Consider the following 23,386-nt stretch of genomic DNA (forward strand, 5'->3'; position numbering starts at 1 on the left):
TGGATAAAACTGAATTGTAGAATAAGAAATGTCACAGTACTTGTAAAGGTATCCTTACTTCACTGTAGAGCTGCAAGTAGTGCACTGATGTCTCTCTCTGTCTCTCCCGTCCTGTTCGCAGTAACGTCCTACACTGACAAAAGCACTTCTTCCCAGTGGCATTGCTTCAAAGACAGCAGCCTTTCAAACTACATTATGTTATTTTTACACAAAAAAGCCTGTTCAAATTCACCTTGTGGTATCCAAAAAAAGAGAAGATGGAGTTTTCTCAAAGTGGTGATAAACTGTAGCAATTCAGCAATAATGATAAATTTTACATCAGTCACAGACACATTCATTTAAACCAGGTGAAAACATCAGTAGGGTCAAAGGTCAACCTTGGATGCAATTACTCAATGTTCAATCAACAATGGAAATTTAATTAGCTAGTGGAGATTAAAATTCTCCTGTCCTATGTGGCTGACTGTAATATTTGACCTTTACACTACAGTCTGTGATTGATTATGCTCATTTTTATGTACTGAATATCACACAAATAAGGTAATTTGATTATTAGATCAGACACACAGCTTTTATAATCCTAGCCTCAGTCTGAGCACTACAGTCATCAAAGCATTGGGCCCATTAACATCCAAATCTGTGCACTCCAACCAGAGGAATTTTCTGGCTTGTGATTTCCATTTAACCTTGCCACCCTGAAGGACACCGGAGAAATAATGGTCGGTGAAGTAATTGCATGACATTTTTAGCTGGCCCCGATCACACTCACCCATCTGAGTGATGATTGCAAAGAGCTGGGGATCCACAGCTGCTTCACGATCATCATTAGGAGCAAGTGGCTTTTACAGTAATTATTCCTCTTAGGATTTGGCGCTGTGAGCCCAAGCATGTCGAGTGTCCCTGTACTTCATTATACCCTGACAGGCAGTGTCAACCAGGAACGTCACCTCTTGGTTTCTCGAGAACTGGAGACGCTTAATCAAGCATTTCACTTCCACTTTGCATGCTTAAAAAATAGCAGGAAAGTACACTTTGTCTTGCATACTGCAGCAAAACAGCTCCAGTGTTATTTCATTGTTTAGCTTCCCATTTTATTCAGTGTCCCATGAGACTGTTGGAGGATGAAGACACCTCAATTGAGCTCTCACTGGCTCCTACATAATAAAAAGGTGAGGGGCTGGGAATTCTTGCTCTGTGTATATTGCTGATCATCTCCTCTGGTCCCCAAACAATACAAACCACAGGATGTTAATTGTTAAGCCGCAGAACAAAATCACACACACAAACGTGATTATGATTTCTGAAATCTCAGCAGTTCATTCCCTCTGCCTCTGTGCTGGGAGTATGCAGCTACTTGCAAATATTGCTGTAAGCAGATAAACACCGTATACGATTAAAAATTCATTCATTTGGCAGATGTTTTTGTCCAAAGCAGCATACAATAAGTGTTTTCAAACTCAATAAGAACAAGAGCTGCTGCTGTAGATGCAACTCTGCCAAACAAACAACTAAAAGTGTATGTGAAAACTAGAATTACCACCATGCAGTTATTTGCCTCCATGTAACAGTAAAGTTGTGCTTATAGTTTACATCGATGTCTGTGAAAACATGGATGCCTCACAACTCTTCAGTGTCTGAGCAAATATCTCCCCTTCTGTTTTTTTTTTTAGCCATGATTTTGAATAACGGCCAGAAAAGTGTTTCTGCTGAACATTATGATGTCAGAGTGAAGCTGACCTATTAGATATATAATATTATCACTACATCTTTTTATCCGATTAGATATTTGCGTAAGATTTTGTCATAATTAGCGCATAAATTCTTGAGTTATGGACAAAAACATGTTTTGTGAGGTCACAGTGACCTTGACCTTTGATCATCAAATTCAAATCAATTCATTCTTGAATCAAACTGGATGTTTGTGCCGAATTTGAAGAAATTCTCTACTGTTTTATTTATATATCGCATTCACAAGAATGAGATAGACAAAGCCACACTGACCTTGACCTTTGACCTATGACCACCAAAATTAAGTTCAGTTCATTGTTGAGTCCAAGTGTAAGTTTGCGACAGACTTAAAGAATTTCCCTCAAGGCGTTCCTGAGATATCTTGTTCAGTGACTATCTTGTTCTTATTTTTTGAAAAATATGTGTATTCTATATATTTAGATCTGGGGCTATTTATAAAAAATTTGGGGCTGAAGCCTCGGACTTCCAGGCCTCCCTTGTGTAAAACATCACAAGGGCAGTGCATGTATTAGAGGTATGCTGACCATGCAAGACATCTCCTTTATCACACAATCATCTTTTTTAATGTACACAATTAAATATTCATTCCTCATCTTCATTTCAGCCTAACCTCCTCACTGAACACAGAGCAGGTTCAGTGGCTTCTCTCATCTCGTCTGACACCACAGCAGAGGGTTGAAAGCCTCTCAGCTGTTTGAACTCACTATGTTAAAGATCCGCAGTGATGGGATCATTGAGGGAGATAGTAGAGGATTCAAGTGTGCCCCGTGGCTGTTCAGATTCAGCTCTGTTTTGTCTCAATTATGTAATTAACTGCACAATCTTGTATCCTGATTCTCGTATCATTTCAAGTGTCCAGTAAGTTCAAAGAGGATGACAAGTCGACTACAGTATGATGGGCCACAGGAAATAATAAAGAGGAACAAGCATGTTGTGTGGAGTCAGTCTGTTGGCATCCTCTTGGGAATGCTAATGGAGGGGCAGTGAGCTCAGTCCATGTAACTCAATGACAGCGTCTGTTCCTCCCACAGCGAAGGGGTCAGACGGACTGTACACAGAGTGGAGCCCCCACGTCCATCATGGCCATCCATCTTCCTGACAAGACAGAATTTAACCCTATGGAAAAACTAATCAGTGCTACTGTAAAGTAGTAAAGGAAAACACAGAGTATGTCATGAATATAAGACAGACATGGAAGCTCGTTATCTTTTCTACATCAGATCAATATAAAAGCCCATCTTAGAAATATTTATAATGGATCACTTAATAAGGTTAATCCGGTTAGCCAGCTACAGCACAGCTGAATGAATCTCTACGACAAGCCTTATTAGTGTATTGATTTTATTGCAAAAAGTCACCTTGAACAAGAGATGATTATCTGTCATTAATCTTTATTGGTTTACCTTATTAGAACGACGCAATAATGAACGCCGGAGCTCTTGTTTTTGCCAAATTTACATGAGATTTAAAGGTATTTGGAATTTGATATCTGGAGAAATACTTTTGAGAAATATGTTTAAACAAAAAACAAACAAAAAGTTTCTCTACAAACAAACAGACTATACTGCGTTCCATGGTAATATTTTCATTAGGGTTGATCCGAGTACTTAGATGAAACGAGTATCTACAGATGAACTTTTTAAGAGTTCAAGTATCATCAGAGTAAAATGTGTCAATCTCTGTACTCCCAGGGAGGAGTAATCATCATCTGGGTTGCTCTGTCCAATCTCTCTTTTTTTTTTTTTTGATAAAAAAAAACTGAAGCTTAATCCTGAGAATTTCTGTAAATACTTTTCTAATAAATAACAGTTAGAGAAATGTCTGATCAAATCATATCAATATAATCTTACAGATGCAGATAAAGATAAAATAGTTATTTGAATAGATACATCTGCAGATACAGATGACAGTGTACTCGCTCATCCCTAATTTTCTTAATGTTTTTCTTATTTGGTTTTATTGATCCAGACAACAATTTAATAGCAAACTACTAAACACAGTATATAACTGCTTTTTAAAGAGAGCAAGCCCTTTTGCAATACTAACTACTGGCAGTACATTATTTGTGTATTTGCATTTTCGTACTGTAAACAGTGATTGTCTTCAAGTACCTCATATGCATTGCATGATATAGCATGTTATTTAATGAGCTTTAGAGGTGCTGGGAGGCAGAGCCAGGTTAAGTGATTTCCATTCTTTACAGTCATTGTTATTAGATATGTAATCTGGCTGATCATTGTGGCTTCAAATACACCTTTCAGAGCATTAATTTTGTTGTTAGAAATAGCAAACAGTACCATTATTTTTAAAGATGAAAATAACTGCGAAGCTTCACAAGCCGCCTTAAATTCTGCTACAGTCTCTCCCATTCTTTCACTCCTCTGCAGCCTCTATTGTGAGTCCACTTTGCATGCTGCACTGGTTTGTGCAGTGCTACCAAACTTTGGTGCATTGGCCATAGAGTGACTATCACTGAATACAGATCTGAGAAAAACAGATTTTTTTTAAAAAAAATGGAGTATTTTGTGCATTTGCTCCCAGAAATAATTGAGAATACAGATAAAGGGCAAGTGTTTACTGAGTGGATATCAAGCCTAAGATCCATTTCTCGTCACTCACCCTGTTTGGGTAAAACTTTTTGCTCTTAGAAGATATTTATCTTCAAAAGGGGCAAACATAGTTTATTTTAATTAAGAGAGGTGCAAACTGACAATAAACTGAAAGAGAAAAAAAAGGAAGGAGGAGCAAGGCATTAGGACACATAAGGTCATACTATAAGTGAGGGAAGATAATGGTCGCTCCACCCTACAGCTCACTGTGGGCAGAAAATGAAACAATGAGCTGAGAGCCACTAAAATAGACGGTGGTTACAGATTTGACTCTACTTTTTCCAAATATTCTGTTTATGTGGGAAAAGGATGGCCATGTGTGCAGTTATTGCATGGCATAGCATGTAATGATTTGCTGTACTATTGCATTTCTCTTTTCCTCTCTATGTTGTAAAATGAAGAAGACACACTGGCCAGCAATAATGTCAAGGGATGAGCCTCATTTCTTATGAATGTAGAGTAATATATGTGTAGTTCTTTGGTTTGGGATATTATGCTACACTCATTCACAGGATGTTTTAACTCTAACATCCAGGAAGTCTTTACACTGATATATATTCCCAGTATTCCAGAGCTGGGATTTGTCAGTGAGCAGGGGTGTATTGATTGAGTAACACTGTTTATTGATTGGAAAATATGGCCCCGGTCTTAAGCAACATCTCCCGCAGGTTGAACTATTTTGAGTGATGATGATAATGTGCTCCAGGAGAAATCCCAACTGGATCGCAGAACCATTAAAACAGTCTGCTTGCTAAGTAAGCTTTCTGTGTCTGCAGGCAAGATGGGAAGGGGGAGACAGAGAGGAGGGGGGAAGATAGTGGAAGAGTCATTACACGACTTTTAGAGGATTGTTGTGGTGAAAAAACATGTTCATCTCTGTGGATGTTCTATTTCAAGCAGCCTCGTCCACTGGAGGGGGGGGGGACTCTTGCCTCACCCCCAAACACAAAGACATTTCCTGTCTGATCTGCAAAGAAAAAAGTCCCAGGAGGAGCGAGCCTGAGTGCAAAACATGAACTGTTGACTATATAAGGAGCTTATGGACTTTGTCACCACAATACAGACTTAGCATGTAAACAAATGTGAGTCACACGATGATGGGGAGTGCTTTTGCAAGAGAAGCAAGCAAAAGAAAGACAAATGCAAAGTCATCGGACATGTATACACTTGTGAGCTGCCTGGCCTTCCTCATGAATGAGTGGGAACCTCTTGTAACTCATCCACTCATTCACATGCTGCTACAGCCTCTTAAATAGATTAGCGGAGGCTTTGTCTCACCCTGCTCTTTCTCACCGTCTCTTTTCTGTCCTCTAACACCAAGCTCTTTAGGTGGAGTATCAGTCTGTTTGTGAGAGAGAGGCGGTGGAGAGAGGAAGGAGACGGGGTTGCCATGACGATGCCAACTTAACGAACTGTGTCTCTCTTCGTGATTGTGGGCTTAATTGGGTATCGTTGAGAAAGGGAACAAAAATGCAGTTGAATGGAGTGAAATGAATGCGATGGAGCTGTGTCTCCATACGGCTGACTTGATGTCGTATTCTCTTTGTGTAGTTATGAATGATTAAACAAGTCGTGTTTAGTTTGCACCACAAATATGCTTCACTGGAACTTTCAGGGCTTTTAAATCAAGGCTGAAGACTTCTCTGTTTACTGCTGCCTTTTATAAATCAAATATTTATTCATTTCTGACACTGCGAAGTAGGTTTTTACTTGTTTTTTTACCCGTCTTAGTATTATTTTAGTCTTTTTATGTTCTATTCTCTAGCTCTCTAAGTTTATAATTGTATTTAAATGTCGTTTTTGTTTTGATTCTTTTAATGTTTTATGTAGAGCAGTTTGAATAGCTTTGTTGCTGAAATGTGCCATATAAAAGAACTTCCCTTGCCTTGTCGCCCAGGCAAAAACTGAACTAATTCTTGATTAAAAGACAAAAAAATAAGAGACGGCTCAAAAATGATGCTGAAATATAAAGCAAAAATTACATTTTGATTAGTAAAATAATTCAAATCAAAGCTGTCCTATCCATTAATGTACCAGATCAAATTCTTTAATTCCCATAATGTCAAACATTTTCAACTCAATCTTAACATGACCATGTTGAAAAGACGGACAGAAAAGTGGGAATGGGCTATTATTATTTACAATGTGAGGTCATGTAAGTACCACAATTGTAAACACATTTTTCCTGCAAAAGTCTAGCATATTTGCTACAATTTTAATCACTTCATAAAAACAAAGTCAACACACACAGAAAACACATCAAGCTTTTGGTACCAAGATATTTGCAGTAAAAAGAACTTTAAAAACAGGATACAATAAAAGTCAAAACTGTCAAAAACTTCCCACAAATGACAAAAAGTTAAACTCCTCTCACACAGTTAAAGCCGCTTTGTGTACCTTCAAGTCAAAAAAGTGACTGCTGTTGTACCAGTACTGTTTATCTCAGCAAAACACACAAGAGGATACTTACGTTTAAAAAGAGATAGAGAAACAAACTGAGTGTGACGTGTGCATGTCAACAAATTTTTGTACCGTGTCGTTTCTTCACCGATGAATGTCTCCCATGAATTACAGCATGCTGTCACAGTTGGGCGGAGACGGGTTATGACGCATTTTCTACCATTATTTGCATTAAATATGATATACATTGTGCACTATACTCAAATCCTTTATAAAATGCAACCACCTCCTTTTTTATCCAAACTTTACTTTTTGACTTCACGTGAAAGTTCAAAGGAACATGTGAGGTAAAGGAAACACATTCAAAGGAAGTGATTCAGACAAATTCACAGTGTCTCAACTGGAGAATGATGAAAAGGTGGTATCACAAACTGAGCAGGACGTGACTTTGCCATCGATACAAAGGCTTGAATCATATTTCCCTGCAAATTAACCTCCAGTTAGTCTCTCTTAAACAAAGCAAAGTTGGAGAAAGGGAAATGGTTGCAGTATTTTTTGGCAATACTACTGATTTACTGTTTCTGGTTTTGCAGTTGTTTCATTTCTCTTCTGGACAGATCTCAGCTCCTGTCTTTCTCTCTGCTCTCAGGACTTGTCTGATGTGAGAGCGCAGTCAAAGGAAGCTGACAGCACCTTGCAGATGGAATGAGCCTGCTCCTGTTCACACAGATGATAGAAAACACAGCAGGGAAAAAAAACCAAATCCAGAAAACTTTCGGTTTCCGCTTCAATCACACTCACCGAGCTGCTGCACTGGTACACCCAGATGCTGCACTCCTCTTGCTTTGCATCGGTGGTTTTGAGAGCCAAGAGGTTCTTCCCTGCACCGAGGCCGTCATCGTAACACAGCATGCGCACTATCAGGTACAGAGGGTGGCGGTGCAGCACATCCTGGAGCAGAGGTAGGATCAAAAGCACTTTATTAGATCAGGCATACATTTATTTGTTTGTATTATGTGGTTAGAGAGACTCTTAACAGATTTTCAACCAGCTTTGTAGCATAACAAAGGGTTCCTGCAGATCCTTAAAAAGTCTTAAAAGGCACTGATATAATCAATCTAAAATAAAAGGTCTTACTTGGTATTAAAATTACTTAAATTAATCTTACAAAAGTTTTGTAATTCTTAGAAATTGGAAGTAGGGTTTTATGAATTGTTTTTGTCTTTATGTTACATTGTAAAATCTCAAAATAAAATTCTTCAAATTCTTCTTTAAGAGTATTAAACAATATGGATCAAATTTGGCTTCAGAGGTAAATCTCTGTGTTGCACTACACCAAAGATTTGCTCCAAACATCAGGGGAAAACCTGAAAAATTCTCAGTCAGCAGCTTTGCACATAAAATATAAATCGATGCTGAATTCATAACCATATAACTGCTCAGCTGTATTGATGACCCAGTATTACTGCTCAGTCTAATCAATGAGCATTTCATCTGAAGGGCAGTAAATCACTTTTTCTCTACTCACACACTGGTCAAGTGAGGCCACCTTGACTCCGTACTTCGACACTCCAAGAATCATCTCTTCGTCTCCGGGCACGAAGGGCAGCTTTCCATCTTGCTGTAAAAAGGAGAAGAATATTTATAGCATCGTCATAAATGAATGATTTGATATTAACCCCTGTAAACATGGAGTGACCGTGAAAGCAATGATTACTACTTGGAAGTGTGTCCCTTCATCTTTGTACCTGAGCGGCATCAATATAGTTGATGAGGTCCAGAGGCTCCTGGAGGGTCTTGCTCATGTCGAACTGTAACTTCTCAATGGCTCCCACATACTTCACCCGGAACTCAGCACATGTTTCAGATGTGCTGTTACCTTTATGGAGGGTATACATCAAATAATCAGTTAAAAAATTAAAGGCGGAGGTGAAAAATGTTGACCTCCATGAGTTAGTTGACTGACCTGAGCTCTTGGTGGAGTCTGTATCGAGGCTGGCGACGGTGCTGGATCTGGAGAGCCCTCCCAAACTGGAGTCCACAGACTACACAGGCAGAAACAGGAGAAGGCTCAACACAGTAAGGAAAGAATGGCTTTGTTGTGACATTAATGTGAGTGAGTGTGTGTGTGTGTTGCTGTACTTTGCTTTTGGTGCTGATCTCACTGCTTTGCGAGCTGCTGCTGCTGTGGCGCTTTTTGACTTTCCGGAACATCCTTCACCATGACGAACGCATCCAGCCCTCCAGCCTCATTGAACCTGCATCGTCATGTATTGCAGTGTTAAAAACATCACAAAACTGCTTCTCAGGTCTCAGTAGAGATGATGAATAATTAACGTCTGAATCCTGAATAATGGATAAATCTGTGTTTATTTTTTTGGGAACAACAATTTTTGATAGTGGTCCAGTATCCAGTCACAAAGTAGTCTTTAGTGTAACCACTCGTGGCATTTGTGCACTGTCAGAAGGGTTTGTTTTTGCCATTGACAGACTCAGACTGTCATTTTAAATATTTGGCAACATTAACAAAATGATCCATACAGAGATTTTAAAGACATTTTAAAGACAAAACATTTTTAAAGACTAGGATCCTTTTTGTTTTACCAGAAACAGCCCAAACCCACCAGAGTCAATTTAAATTAACAGTAATTGAAATAAACATAAGTCCTAATACAAACATCCACAAATATCATCAAAAAGATAAGCAACTCAGATCCCTGGCTTTTCAAAATGAGTGTGGATTCAATAGCTTTTGAGATATTCTGTAAAGTTTGATGTCATTATTGCAAAACCAGGAATTTCCGCAAATCATAAATGCTTTGTAAGCAACTGACAACCAAAACAAAAAAACTAAAGCATTTTCAGTGTCATTTTTGCCATACTTTCATTTTGTAAGAAGAGGTGACTTTTTAAACAGAGAAAGTTTCACTAAAATGTAGCCTTTTTAATAGCTACAACCTTCTCTGTACATCTCCATTTTACAGCTAAAGTTTTTTTTAGAAACATTAAATAATTTGAAAATTTTGCAAAAAACTTGCATTAACTACATACTAGGCTATAGGTACTACAAAGCCTACCACGGGTACTACATACTACTTTTACTTAAGGAACTGCACACTATGTGTGTATAATATTGTGTGTATTATATGCATGTGCCATTTTGGACGACATACTACACTTGACTTGTTTGTCTTTTTTTGATGACATGACTTATTTATGCCTATTAAATGACATACTATTTTATAACTTTTTATGCCATTTTGGATGACAGTACAATATGACTTTTTTTTAGCCATTTTGGACGACATATTATTCACAATACGTTACACTGTATTTAACATTAAGAATCCAAACGGTAGCATCAATAATAGCAGTAGTAGTAGTAGTAGTAGTAATGGTAGTAGTGGTAGTACTGGTAGTGATAGCAGCAATGACAGGATCGACATTAAATAATAAACCAACACTCGCACATTACAACAGTAATATGCTGATATAACACTGCAATACATACTTCCTTGGTGGTTCAAATCATATTGAGTAAAAAATGAGATTTTGACAGAGGTGATGATTAAATGCTGGTAGTATTTAAGGCTGTAGTTTGTTATAGTCACAGCGGGGCACCAGTTAAATAGAAACCCAGTTTACATGTAACACCTGTTACTGTAACTAACCTTCCGCCTCCACCACGTTAGAGCAAAATATGCTGCAGGTCTCTGTGATGGAGTCGGAGGAGGGTGTATCTGTATCGTGGAGAGGTTGGGGGACATACAGAAATTACAACCCCACGACACAAATTAAACTCCAGAGTCAACAGGTTAACTTGAACGCATAGTTTATCTAGCTGACTAAAAAGCAGAGGACATTATTAGTTAGCTATTTAATATTGTACATGCTAAAAGAAGAAAAGATGAAACTACTCCACCTTAAATGTCCCCCACCGCATTTATTTTCTCACTGAAGTTAGTAAGACTTTCACAGGTGGTTAACAGAGTAAACGGCTACACAAGCGATAATGGTTTCTACCGTAACCATTTCAGTGTTAATTTTCTATAAAGCAGCTTTCTGTTTACCTTCAGTTTGACTCTTTAGCTTCCCTCTGAGTTTCACAGCCTACACCCAACACCGCTTAAAGGGGACGCGACGAAGTACCAAAAAAGTGTCTTTAAAGTTTCAATATTGAGCCGAAAGCCCCGTGGGTAATATATTAACTAACTGACTATAACGATTAAAGAAAATGTTTCGATAAATTTATGATTATCGTGTTTCTTTTAATATTCTGTCATTTTATTAATGAGGATTCGTAGGTGAATAAAAAAAAAAAAAAACAACGGCCAACGGCTGTCGCGGAACGTTGTGTGCTTTTGATTCCTCGTCGGCTGTATTTTGGCACACCACCACCGGAAGTGTGACGGCACAAGAAGCCGCCCCCTCCTTTATTCATTCAGCAAACAGGACCGATTTATTTCTTCAATTTTCACATTTATATGCAACATTTAACACACAATGGCGACCAAACGCAAAGTAGAAGTGATTGTTCCCGCAGAGGAGAGTGACCAGCTCCTCATTCGCCCACTGTGCGTTAAATATATATTTTTTAAATGAATAAAGGACTGCCTCTGTAGTCATTATAACAAATGTAACGTTAACTTAAACGCTGTTTTCTCGTGTATCTGCAGGGGTGCTGGTCAGGAGGTTGGGAGGTCATGCATTATCCTGGAGTTCAAAGGAAGGAAAATTATGGTAAATATCTTTGTCTCGACTTTAACTAATATTTAGTTTAGTATTTAGCCTAGAATAGATGTTATTATTGCACCAGAATACATGTAAACACTTAATTACACTTAATTATTGCACTACAATGATATTATTGTTATTATTATTAATGTTATTATTATACTAGAAATAAATGCATGTATTGCACTATACTAAATCCAGTAATTGTGCTAGAATGTTTTTATTGCACTAAAATAAATGTAATATTGCAGTATAATAAAAATGTAATTTTGCACTAGAATTATTATAATTATTGCACTAGAATAAATGTATATGTAGAATAATTATAATCAGTGCATTAAGATAAATGCAATTATTGCATTAGAATACATGTTTTTTTGCACTAAAATAAATATATTGATTGCACTAGAATAAATGCAATTACTGCACTGAAACGCCTGTTTTAATGCACTAGAGTAAATGTATTTATAGCAGTAGAGTAAATGTAATTATTGCACTACAATAGGCATAGTAATACTAATATTTTTATTCAAATAACAAATTTATTTTAGAACAGCAGCAACTATAACATTTACGAACTGTGAAGGCTGTTGTTATCAATCATTCTGTTGTTTCTTTAGGTCCATGTTAGTGTACCTGGGACTCCCTGGAAAGCAGCAGCAGTGATACTGTGTGCATTGTCCCAGGTGGAAGAAATACAGTAATACTTGTGTTTTGCAGCTAGACTGTGGTATCCACCCTGGCTTGGAGGGAATGGATGCTCTTCCCTACATAGACTTGATTGACCCAGCTGAGATAGACCTGCTGCTCATCAGCCAGTGAGTCTTCCCTTCTCTCTTTGATGTGTTTAACTGTCTATTTTTAATAATGTATTGATGCTCAATCATATCTGTAATGGTAATGTCCTTACTAAGGCCTGTTCTATTTCTATTATATTCTAAAACATATGCCATTTGATGTTTATGCATCTATCCTCTCTCCAGTTTCCATTTGGATCACTGTGGAGCTCTGCCTTGGTTCCTCCTCCAGAAAACCAGCTTCAAAGGCAGGACCTTCATGACCCACGCCACTAAGGCTATCTACCGCTGGCTGCTGTCGGACTACGTCAAAGTCAGGTAAGAGCAGAGCAGTCGTTCTTATGGAGCACTTACAAATCAGTAATGCACCTACAATAATTTTGTTGTTGATTTTTTTGCAGCAACATTTCTGCAGATGACATGCTGTACTCTGAAACTGATCTGGAGGAGAGCATGGATAAGATTGAGACCATCAACTTCCACGAGGTGAAGGAGGTGGCTGGAATCAAGTTCTGGTGTTACCACGCTGGTCATGTGCTGGGAGCTGCCATGTTCATGATTGAAATAGCTGGAGTCAAGGTAACAACAGTGTTCTTTTGTTTGTTTCAGAGAGTCCTATCGATGCCTAAAAACTAAGCTCACTTAACAAATCCATTGTTTTTCTGTTTTTTCCCCCTGAAGCTGTTGTACACAGGTGACTTCTCCCGACAGGAAGACAGACATCTGATGGCAGCTGAGATCCCCAGTGTCAAACCTGACATCTTAATCATAGTACGCCGCTTGATGATTCTCATCAAACGCTATATTTAATTGATCCTTAGGCGATCACAATGTTGTGAATGCTGTTATTCTCTCTGCAGGAGTCGACCTACGGCACCCACATCCACGAGAAGAGGGAGGAGCGTGAAGCTCGGTTCTGTAACACAGTCCATGACATTGTCAACAGAGAAGGCCGCTGTTTAATTCCTGTGTTCGCTCTGGGGCGGGCCCAGGAACTGCTGCTTATCCTGGGTGAGAGACTGTCACAGAAACCCACAGAATGGAAAAAAAATATTTACTATTGATTTTTACTTTCACAAGATGCCAAATATTTTTGTTATATTAAATTTTAAAAGTTAGTTTTTACTTTAGCATCTAAGTCTGTAAGATTGTTTTTCATGTTCTCCTGTAGATGAGTACTGGCAGAACCACCCAGAGCTCCATGACATCCCCATCTACTACGCCTCATCGCTGGCCAAGAAGTGCATGGCTGTGTACCAGACCTACGTCAACGCAATGAACGACAAAATCCGCAAGGCCATCAACATCAACAACCCTTTTGTCTTCAAAGCACATCAGCAACCTCAAGGTAGACAGCTCTACAGACACGGACAGACAGACGAGTATATCTTCAGGCTGCTGCCGAGTATCTAAGACTGTGGGGTGGGTGTTTTTTTCCAGAGCATGGATCACTTTGATGACATTGGTCCCAGTGTGGTGATGGCGTCTCCAGGTATGATGCAAAGCGGCCTCTCTAGAGAGCTTTTTGAGAGCTGGTGCACTGATAAGAGAAACGGAGTCATCATCGCTGGATACTGTGTGGAGGGCACACTTGCCAAGGTGAAATGACAACGGGATGGTAGATGGGGGTTTAGAATCGAATGCCTCACAACGACATAATACAATGAAATTAAGAGCGCTGCTCCTGATCAGTGCAATAACAAGACATAGCAAAAAAACAACTTCAGCAAAGATGCAGCCAAATTAGCTGATGTAAACTCTAAAATTTGTAAACATACTAAAATTTATTACCCTAGAATAAATGAAATTATTGCACCAGAATACGTTAAATAATTGAACCAGTGTGGATGTGATAATTGCACTGGAATAATGTAATAATTGCACTAAAATAGATACAATTATTGCACTAGAATAAATGTAGTTATTGCACCAGTATGAATGTAATAATTGCTCTGGAATAAATGTGTTATTGCACCAAAATACATAAAATATTGCAATAGAATGAATGCAATTATTTGCACTGGCATGCATTTAATTATTGCACTAGAATAAATGTAATTATTCAAATAGAATAGGATTATTTATTGCAAAACCATACAAGTAATTATTGCAATAGAATAAATGAATTTTTTGCACTATATTGAACTGAAATAAATTAATTTATTGCCCTAGTTTAAATTTAGTGTTGCACTTCATCGACTAGTTTCTTGTCATTTACATTTATTTTTGACCAACTCTGTAAAACAGAGAATATATAATTACAGTAACTTGCTGTGGTGTGCTGTGTGCTCTCTGCAGCACATCATGTCTGAGCCAGAGGAGATCCCCACCATGTCAGGGCAGAAGCTGCAGCTGAAGATGTCAGTGGACTACATATCTTTCTCTGCCCACACGGACTACCAGCAGACCAGCGAGTTCATCAGGGCCCTCAAACCACCACATGTTGTAAGAGGGAAAAAAACACTGATTTGCGTTTAAAATTCTCAGTTGCCTGCACTCTTCAGTTTTGTCCTTTGTAAATAAAAATCCTTGACTCTCCTGTTTGCATGTTGTGGTCAGATCCTGGTCCACGGGGAGCAGAATGAGATGGCCCGTCTGAAGGCTGCGCTGATCAGGGAGTACGAGGATAACGATCAGGTTCACATCGAAGTCCACAACCCTCGCAACACAGAAGCTGTCACACTCAACTTCAGGGGAGAAAAACTGGCCAAGGTCAATAAACTGTCTGTTGGTCTCACACTGACTCTGTGTTTGAGTATTTTTATGTTAAACACATAAATCCAGTCTGACACTTGAGTGAAGTTACTGAACACCGTTCCTGCTCTCAGGTGATGGGCTCTCTGGCTGATAAGAAGTGTGCTCAGGGCGAGAGGGTGTCAGGCATACTGGTGAAAAAGAACTTCAACTACCACATCCTCAATCCCTCCGATCTTTCCAGTGAGTATTTTTTTAATTTCTCCAAACTGCACCACCTGCAGGCAGCAGTGTTGGACCAAATATGTGTTGTTAGTCAACCTCAGTACACTGAGAAACTGTCTTTTCATTTTCCTGCTGTCAGTGACATCAGATATACAGATATACTGTTTGTTTTGTTCTATAAAGGCATTTCAAAGGTCTCAACAGTAATAGTGGCCAGGTTACCCTTTAAAACTATAATGAGAATTTATCAAATAATACTAATACTAATACTTTTTTAGATACATATATTTATATTGTTTTTAGAGTGTAGAAAATAAACAGAAAGCCAACAGGCATAGCACAGGTTCCAAAATCTTATCAAACACAACACCTCTATCCTCATAATGTAGTTAATTTGACCGCAAATCATTCATTGGAACAGAGTCCATCTTCCAGGCTTATGAAATTTAATTTGCAATCAACTTAAAAAAAAAAACAACATACTTTTTTTAATATCTACTAGCAGAGGATAAGGAGCCAGTTGCTCCAAAGGCAACCTCTTTTTTTAACATACAAAAAAGGACAGTAAAGCAGAATGCACACCCCAAAATAATATAATACCCTGAGCTCACCAGGTAGAGCATGTGCCCCGTGTTGGCTCAGTTCTTGTGTGGACGCTCAGAGGGTTCAGTTCTGACCTGTGGCACTTTTCTGCCCCTTTTCTGTCACTCTCCAGCTGCTCTGTAAGAAAGGCAATAAAAGTCCTGAAATGCAGCAAAAGGCCCTGGGTTGGAATGAAACCTGCGGCCGCACACGTGACGCCTGCTCTACCAGGTGAGCTACTGGGCGACCCAACGGGCATCTGTTTTAATTGCAAAGAAAATTGAGTTGTTTGACTATAGGGTGAAAAGTTCGACTAATCTTTGAACATCACAAACAAATGTGCAAATTGATTTAACTGACAAGGAACCAGATGAACCGGGACAAAAAAAACAAAACATTTCTTTTTTAAGCTTATTTTTTTAGGGGTTTTATTACCATTGTAATTGTAGGGCAGCTGGAGAATGACAGGAAAGTGGGGGAGGACGTCACTGGCAAAAGGCTGCAGATAGGAACAAACTCAGGGGACCATCATGGTCAGCCTACATGGGGTGCATGCTCTGCTAAGTGAGTTAGAGGTTTCCCCAGTATTTCAGCATCTTTAGGTGGGACCAAAAATAACACTGCAAAGTATGTACAGCACACACCTCAGTCAGTGACATGTCAGGTTCATAAGGTTTGGATAACTGCGTAGTATATTAAATATTTGGCAACAAAAGCTGATGTTTAGTTGTCAACCTGGCAACTGTTTTTTAAAAGTTAGAGTTAAGCCCTACTTCAGAATACAACAGTCTCTCTGTTCATTTGAACACACTGCTGCCACTTCTTTTTATATTTGACAACAAGTGAGACATCATGAGGTGGTCTGATGTGTCTGTTCTGTAGCGTACACAGAACTCGCCATGAGCACAGTGAAGCAGACCCAGGCCATCCCCTTCACTGGACCTTACTCTCTGCTCGTCTGCCATCTGAGGAACCTCACCGGTAAGACCGTCATATATGCAACGTTTCAAAATATATTCCTGTTTTTGGTTTTTCATCATTTTTAAAACTTTACTGATTCTTAGTTTGCATCATAAAGACTGTGGCGGCCTTTTTTTTATCTTGTCTCAGGTGATGTGGAAGAGCTGGAAGGAACCGAAAAGAACACCTTGAGGATTTTTAAAAACATCTCTCTGACCCACGAGGTCGGCATGGTGCTGCTGGAGGTGAGTGGTCAGACGGATAACTGTGGTCCTGCTTAGTTTCTCCTCAGACCGGCTCATTTATCCCACCACCCTCGCTCCTTATCTCCTGTCTCAGTGGCTCGCAAACCCTCTCAATGACATGTATGCTGACGCCGTCACCACCGTAGTGCTGGAGGTCCAGTCAAACCCAAAAGCTCAGAAAGGTCAGTCTGGACCCAGTTTTGGGCCTAAGCCTGATTAAAAAACAGAATTTCTAATGTAAAAAAATATGTATATATTATACTTATACTACAAATACAGAGAAATTACAGCCAAACACGGCCCGAAAAGGCTCAAGCAGAGAATCTGAACCTGGAGAAGTTTGTGCTGGTTGCAGTTTCCAATCCTCATCAATAAATGCCACTAAATCTGCCTAAATCTAACACACTGTTCCTTTCATTTGATATATAATCAACAGCCATGGAGACCCAGAGTGTTGTTATGGACATGGACATCTTCCAAACGCGACTAGCAGTTATGTTGCAGTGAGTGAGACACAATACAGATGAACTTGTGTATGACATCAGAATCACTGTGTTTGAAAGGATAACTGCACTGTACTTTATAATAATATATCTCTGTGTTTGCAGGGACATGTTTGGGGAGGAATGTGTGGATTTCAGCGACAGTAAAAACATCTCCGTGACCGTAGATGGGAAGACGGTTCTTATCTGCTTGGAAACGAGGGTGAGAAGTTTTTGGCTTTTCGATATATGCGGTGTAGGATTGTTTTTGTTCTTTTTTCTCTCTCATTGACTTCCCTCTCCCTCCATCAGTCGGTGTGCTACGAGGATGAATGCACAGAGGACGACTCCCTGAGAGAGATGGTGGAGCTGGCAGTGCAGCGGCTCTATGACGCCCTAAACCCGGTCATCTGAGAGCAGACGCCAGCGCAGAAGTGTTCATGACCTTCAACCTTCTGCAGGACGCAGGTTCTTAAGCCAATTCATCACAGAAACAAGTTTAAGTTGAAAGGTGAACGAGAAGTGTTACCAAGAGTCAGAGTGACTACAGTACCAGGATCTACAGTATTTTAATTTGTTATATCCTGGATATGTTTCACAAAGCAAAAAACAGCACAGCTTAGAGGATTGATCTGCCTACAGATCCAATCATTTAGCATCTGTCCCATCTGGTTTGCTGTAACAGAACACCTCGATGGCCAGTCTCAGCGGGTGAATGGAATTTGAAAAGATTATATCGGCCTTTCACTAATTAAGTGAACATTTAAATGTCCACAGGATTCGTCATTTCCCATTTATTGTCTTTGTAATTAGCCGTGCAATGCATTCTGGAAATGCGCATTGCATTTTCCGTTTGCTCTGCCTTTTGCATAAAGTTGAATCTAGGCTATTTTATGCAAGTTTGGGGCATCCAACATGCCTCACCATCCCTGGAAATTCCCAAAAAACGTGTAAGCTAACCGTTGTCGATCTAAAATGCATTCATTCAGCAGCTTAATGGCTTATTTCTTACCTCAACTGTTTCTGTAATATAAGAGAAAACTTCAGAACAAGCCGACGTGTTGGTCCAGTTTGAAGTCTTGGAGGAAACCACCCATGGGCCTCGCGACACCCTCGTTAAATGTCCATGCTGGGAAGACAAAAACGCCACACAAACACAAACCATTAGTAAAGATTTTCACCTGTGACCATGTAGCTAAAAAAAAGGGAAATTAAATAAGCTGTGTAGATAACATTTGTTTTTTTAAGATATTATTGTTGTTTAATGTCATACAAGCACTTTTAATTATTGTTTATTTTATTTGTGTAGTTGCACTGTAGGTTTTGTTTGACCCGAGTTTGCTACTAATGTGCACTGAAACGACAGATTTGTTGACTTTTTACTGTGATGTGGATCCCGAAATGCACTAAATGTTTGTGTTCATTATATCATGTTTGAAACAGACTTTTGCAAAATGTTGCGTCTTGATTAACTGAGCAGTTGGTGCGGTCAGTCATTTCATCAGGTAGTGTTGAGATGTTGTTTATGCCTCCGTGCTGGTAAAACGTCACCGTCACTGTGACATCTTCATTTTGGACATTATTCAGTGATAACTAAGACATTTGGTCAGATACTGAACTGGTGACACTAAACTTAAAAATGTGCTGGTTGTGTAGATCTTCTGTTGTGCTGGGGGGGGGAGATGTGTGTGAAGCATCAATGTTTACACAGATGTGTGTAAACATTAAGAGAAACTTGACCGGTGTATGGAGGCATATAACCGGCGGGCTTTAATTCTTTTTTTTTTTTGCATTAAGATTACAGTTAATCAGCATTGGCGTTTTTGATTAACAGTGATGTGAATACAAGACTCAAGCAACATTTGTCTCAATGTCCTCTGACAGGCACTGCTCAAAGGTCCTTTATTTGTTAAAATATAACATGTTTTACAATAAATATCATCCAAGGCACATTTTAAATGAGCATAAACCTTCAGTTCCTATAATGCCCCTATTTAATGGGCTTTCAAAATACAACTGATTCGCACATCCCTTACTTCCTTACATCACCATCATAAAGCATCATTGCTTTACCTTTAACAATAAAGAAATCTGCAGGACAGATGACTTTATAAAAGCCAAAGTTAAACTGTACTTTTACCAGGTTGTAAATCAACCATTGAATTGCGGATTACGTTTAAAACTTTTGTTATCATTTGTGTTTGCAAACATGCTTGCAAATAGTAACTCGCCAACAAAAGTAAAGTAAAAGCCAACCCCAGATTCTCTCTCATTTGGTGTTTCACCTCATTATAGTTACTGATTACAGTCTGGCACCTGGTTGCTACACCAACCTCACCTGAGCGCTGTGGAGCTTCACGAATGTACCGAACACGGCAAAATAAGAAGAAAATACAGGCAGAGGGCAGAATCTCTGCTGAAAAAAAAAAACAGTCACACACGGAGTGTTTCATTGGGAAATCATGCACAGTAAACCTCAAAAGACAGCCATCATGGCACAGTGGGAGATTAACATGTGGGCAGAGCTGGATGCTGATACTTTTTGGGAACAGGCTCAAAAGTTTCTGTATCAGTATTTTTGAAAAGTTGTCAATGCCTGGTTTTACTCATAATCTTGTGACTTTAATTTAATTATCTAATAATCTTTAATTAGATAATTACGGATTTAGAAGAACTATTTTATCATTATATTTTGATCTTGTATGGCTGCTTGAGTGTGGACGACATTTAACACTTCAGAAGTCTGTCTTATTTTGCTTAGTGTGTACTTTGGACAAAAAATGCCTCAAATTTAAGTTTCAAGAAAAAAAAGAGATGATAGGTAACCTTACGTGCACAAGCACAGAAAACATCAGTTCTTGCAGTCCCTGTGTGTGACTGACAAAGCAACAAAGACGACAACAGACAAAAACCAGTGACGCTGCGTTCACGGACACAGTAAGAATTCAGTACTGTTGTGAGATGCACAGACATGCAGACTGGGGAACTGATATCCCAGGGTGTCTACAGGTATCAAACACTTACATTTTAGATTTTAAGGCCTTTTCAATCTAATTTTTATCCAAATTTTCTGACTTTTTGACTAAGCGTTTCAGACCAGTATGAAGGCTAGTTGTATATACGTGGTCCTGTGCAGAGGTGGGTTTAACAAATGAATATGTAGTTAGGGTGGGTAAGGTTAATCCACGTTTTGCTGACTTTCACACAGGAGAGCTTGACCCTTGTTGAGTCGAGTCTTGGTGACAAATAAGACCTCAAAAAATCAAACTTGAGACTATTAAATGACTTTTAGGGCCTAATATTTATAAAATCAAATTTAAGACTTTTTAAGGACCTGCAAACACCCTGTGTACAACAGAGACACGTCTTTGTTTTTTCAGCTTTTCAGAAGACAGTGTTATCCTAGTTTAATTGCACAATTGCACTGTGTCACATTGGCCTAAAGGATGATGTTAACTCATCCATATTGTACAGTACCTTATGACATAGAGGTCAGAGGTCAGTATGGAGATAAATTTGACTCATTGCTATTTGTGTGAGCAGTTTGACAATTTTGTGCAATCTGTAAATACAAAACACCTTCCATAAAGACAAAAAAAGATTTATAAACTTGAAAAACTATTTTGTTACTTTGCTACTTTGTGTTTTATTTTAATATAAAATGGATCTGCAAATAGCCAAACAAATGTCACTTAAAAAGTAAATATCTGTGAATATATTAAATTATTTTTTTTGGAAATTAATTTGTAAAATCAAATATGTTTCACAATATCAAAGAGATCTGCAAATAGACACACACACACACACACACACACACACACACACACACACACACACAAAGACTGTGTAAAATGCAAATCAACAAGCATAGATATTGAGATACACAAAAACTGGATTCACAAATATCTTCCAAAGGTGTAACCTTTGGAAGATATCTGCGAATGCGTTGCATTTATTTATTTTAAAATCAAGGACTTTCAAGTCCTTTTACCAGCACATATTTTTATGTTCATTATTTTCATGAAGAAACTGTTTTCTTCACAACCATCTGTTTCAGGAGAATTGAGCAAATCCGTAAATGGATCAAACATGCTACCAGAAACTAGAAATGACTTATTATTAATAACTGGCTGAATTATTAAGGCGTGTGACTGGCAGACGACAAAGAAGTTTAATACATTTATCAAATATGTTTCATAAAACACTTCATCACTCTGTTTGTCTCTCAATTACATTCAAGAACTTTTTCAAGGACCAAGTTACAAGGTGTCTGTTTTTTGGGGATTTTGACAGGACAAGTTTGAGTATTTCAAGCACCTTCTACGAAGCCTGTTCATTGTGTAATTTGTCTAGGTATTTGCAGATCCATCTTATATTTGAAAAATAGTATTTTGAGTTTACAAGTCTTTTTGTGGAGGGTGTTTTATATTTACAGAATACATAATAACACATGATTTGTCGATCTGTTCGCACAAATAATAATGAACCATGTCTATCTTCACAAGATAGAGTCAAACAAACGGAGTTTAATAGCAGTCACGTGAACAGCGTTGTTGATTTAAGTGTGTCCAGAATTCATAACAAGGACAACAACATCCTCCACGTGAGTGAGCTTCATCCCCGCTTTAAGCTCATCAGCAGCCACACGGCCATCGCCAGCATCAGCACAGCTCCAGCCTCCACCACAAAGTCCATCTTCTTCTCCTCAATCCTCTCCTGCTTCTTCCTCAGCATCTCCTCTTTGCGGGCTGCGATGTCTCTTTGCCTCTGCAGCTGCTCGCTGTAGTGAGCCTTGAAAAACTTGTCGAAATCAAAGACGCCTCCGCGGCTGTCTGTGCCCATCACAGACCGCTTGCTCTCGGCGTGCGGTCTCGCAGAGCTCCCCGTGCTCTTGGCGGAGGGTCTGGCCGTAGCGATGAGGTCCGACTGGCTCAGCAGACCTCGGTCGTACTTCTTCCGCAGGGCCTTGTTGCCCAGCACGGAGTAGGCCTCGCTGATCTCCGAGAAGCGGACAGTGGCGTCCTCGCTGCCGGCGTTTCTGTCCGGGTGGTAGACGAAGGACTGCTTGTAGTAGGCGGTTTTTATCTGGGCTTGAGTTGCAGCTGGTGACACCTCCAGGATGTCATAGTAGCCCGTTTTGGTTTTGTACAGCGGCTCAGACTGGGCTCCGTTGCCGCTGTACGCTCTGACAAACTGACGCCAACACAAACCGAGGCTCTGCTGTCGACGAGCGGACCGGAAAGTCCTCCGAAAATTTGCGTTAACCTGGCACCGAAATAAATTACTTTCTCGATTTCTAACCTCAGACGTGTGAGAAAGTGGGTACTCTCTGTTGAGTCCAGAATTACAGTTATAATCAGCGACATGTCGGTTTTCCCAAACAGCACCAAACAGCGGTGTTACCCTTGTGTAACCGTCCTGCGAAACTCCAACGGTCACGGTGTCCGCTGCCTTTTCGGCTCCGTACAGGTCTCCATACTGAGTACCACCGAGCAGAAACCCCGCCGATAGAGACGGGGTTTGTATTGCACCTTTACCGTGTTTATTTTGGCTTTCCAGGAGGTGTCGGTTACATGTTTTGTGTGCAAAGTTGTACGTACCCCTTACAAGACGCAGCCTGACCTCCGCCATATTTGAAGGGGGGTAAAGAAGAAGGCTAACATCCGGGATGCTAAAGGAGGCTCTTTTCCCCGCAGCTCCCCCCGGTGGATCATCAATGTACCCGGGGAAATCTAAAAGAAACGCCCCCAGCTCAATTGCAAGCAGATACTTCTACAAATTTCTGTTATGGTCTCCTTGTTTCAAATTTATATATTTTTCGCTGTTTTCAGGAATTTCAGTCCCGCAGCAAAATTCGACATGACCGCGACTTTTGAGGTGTTGTCATAAAAAATACATTATTTGAAATA

General features: G+C 39.4%; 3 protein-coding genes across 8 annotated transcripts; 1 reads left to right on the forward strand and 2 right to left on the reverse strand.

Annotated features, from left to right (window-relative positions):
- Positions 1–6,379: 6,379 nt before the first annotated feature.
- On the reverse strand, positions 6,380–23,162 carry itgb1bp1 (integrin beta 1 binding protein 1). 6 transcript variants are annotated; one of them, XM_042500507.1, is made up of 9 exons: positions 23,078–23,162; positions 18,490–18,606; positions 15,820–15,928; positions 8,901–9,016; positions 8,725–8,803; positions 8,507–8,637; positions 8,287–8,379; positions 7,560–7,709; positions 6,380–7,475 (listed from the first exon to the last, which is right to left on the reverse strand). In XM_042500507.1, exons 4-9 carry the CDS (start codon positions 8,970–8,972, stop codon positions 7,404–7,406), a joined length of 597 nt encoding a protein of 198 aa, XP_042356441.1. In that variant the 5' UTR covers positions 8,973–9,016; positions 15,820–15,928; positions 18,490–18,606; positions 23,078–23,162; the 3' UTR covers positions 6,380–7,403. The 6 variants fall into 6 exon arrangements, with proteins under 6 accessions (XP_042356441.1, XP_042356442.1, XP_042356443.1 ...); XM_042500508.1 differs by lacking the exons at positions 15,820–15,928; positions 18,490–18,606; positions 23,078–23,162 and adding exons at positions 10,430–10,498; positions 10,829–11,098; XM_042500509.1 differs by lacking the exons at positions 15,820–15,928; positions 18,490–18,606; positions 23,078–23,162 and adding exons at positions 10,430–10,498; positions 10,681–10,806.
- Positions 11,185–17,891, forward strand: LOC121953421 (cleavage and polyadenylation specificity factor subunit 3-like). Its single transcript, XM_042500502.1, is given in 19 exon segments — positions 11,185–11,332; positions 11,435–11,498; positions 12,213–12,310; positions 12,476–12,607; positions 12,691–12,868; positions 12,971–13,060; positions 13,150–13,300; positions 13,461–13,615; positions 13,617–13,637; positions 13,730–13,888; positions 14,588–14,734; positions 14,849–15,001; positions 15,118–15,226; positions 16,673–16,771; positions 16,901–16,995; positions 17,090–17,177; positions 17,432–17,498; positions 17,604–17,700; positions 17,790–17,891. Coding segments are annotated over 19 exon segments (2,076 nt in total). The 5' UTR covers positions 11,185–11,261.
- On the reverse strand, positions 19,343–23,108 carry LOC121953422. Its single transcript, XM_042500503.1, has one exon. The coding sequence runs from the start codon at positions 23,106–23,108 to the stop codon at positions 22,092–22,094; it is 1,017 nt and encodes a 338-aa protein (XP_042356437.1). The 3' UTR covers positions 19,343–22,091.
- Positions 23,163–23,386: the final 224 nt, after the last annotated feature.

This window comes from Plectropomus leopardus, chromosome 14, assembly GCF_008729295.1.
Source record: "Plectropomus leopardus isolate mb chromosome 14, YSFRI_Pleo_2.0, whole genome shotgun sequence".
Taxonomy (NCBI): Eukaryota; Metazoa; Chordata; class Actinopteri; order Perciformes; family Serranidae; genus Plectropomus; species Plectropomus leopardus.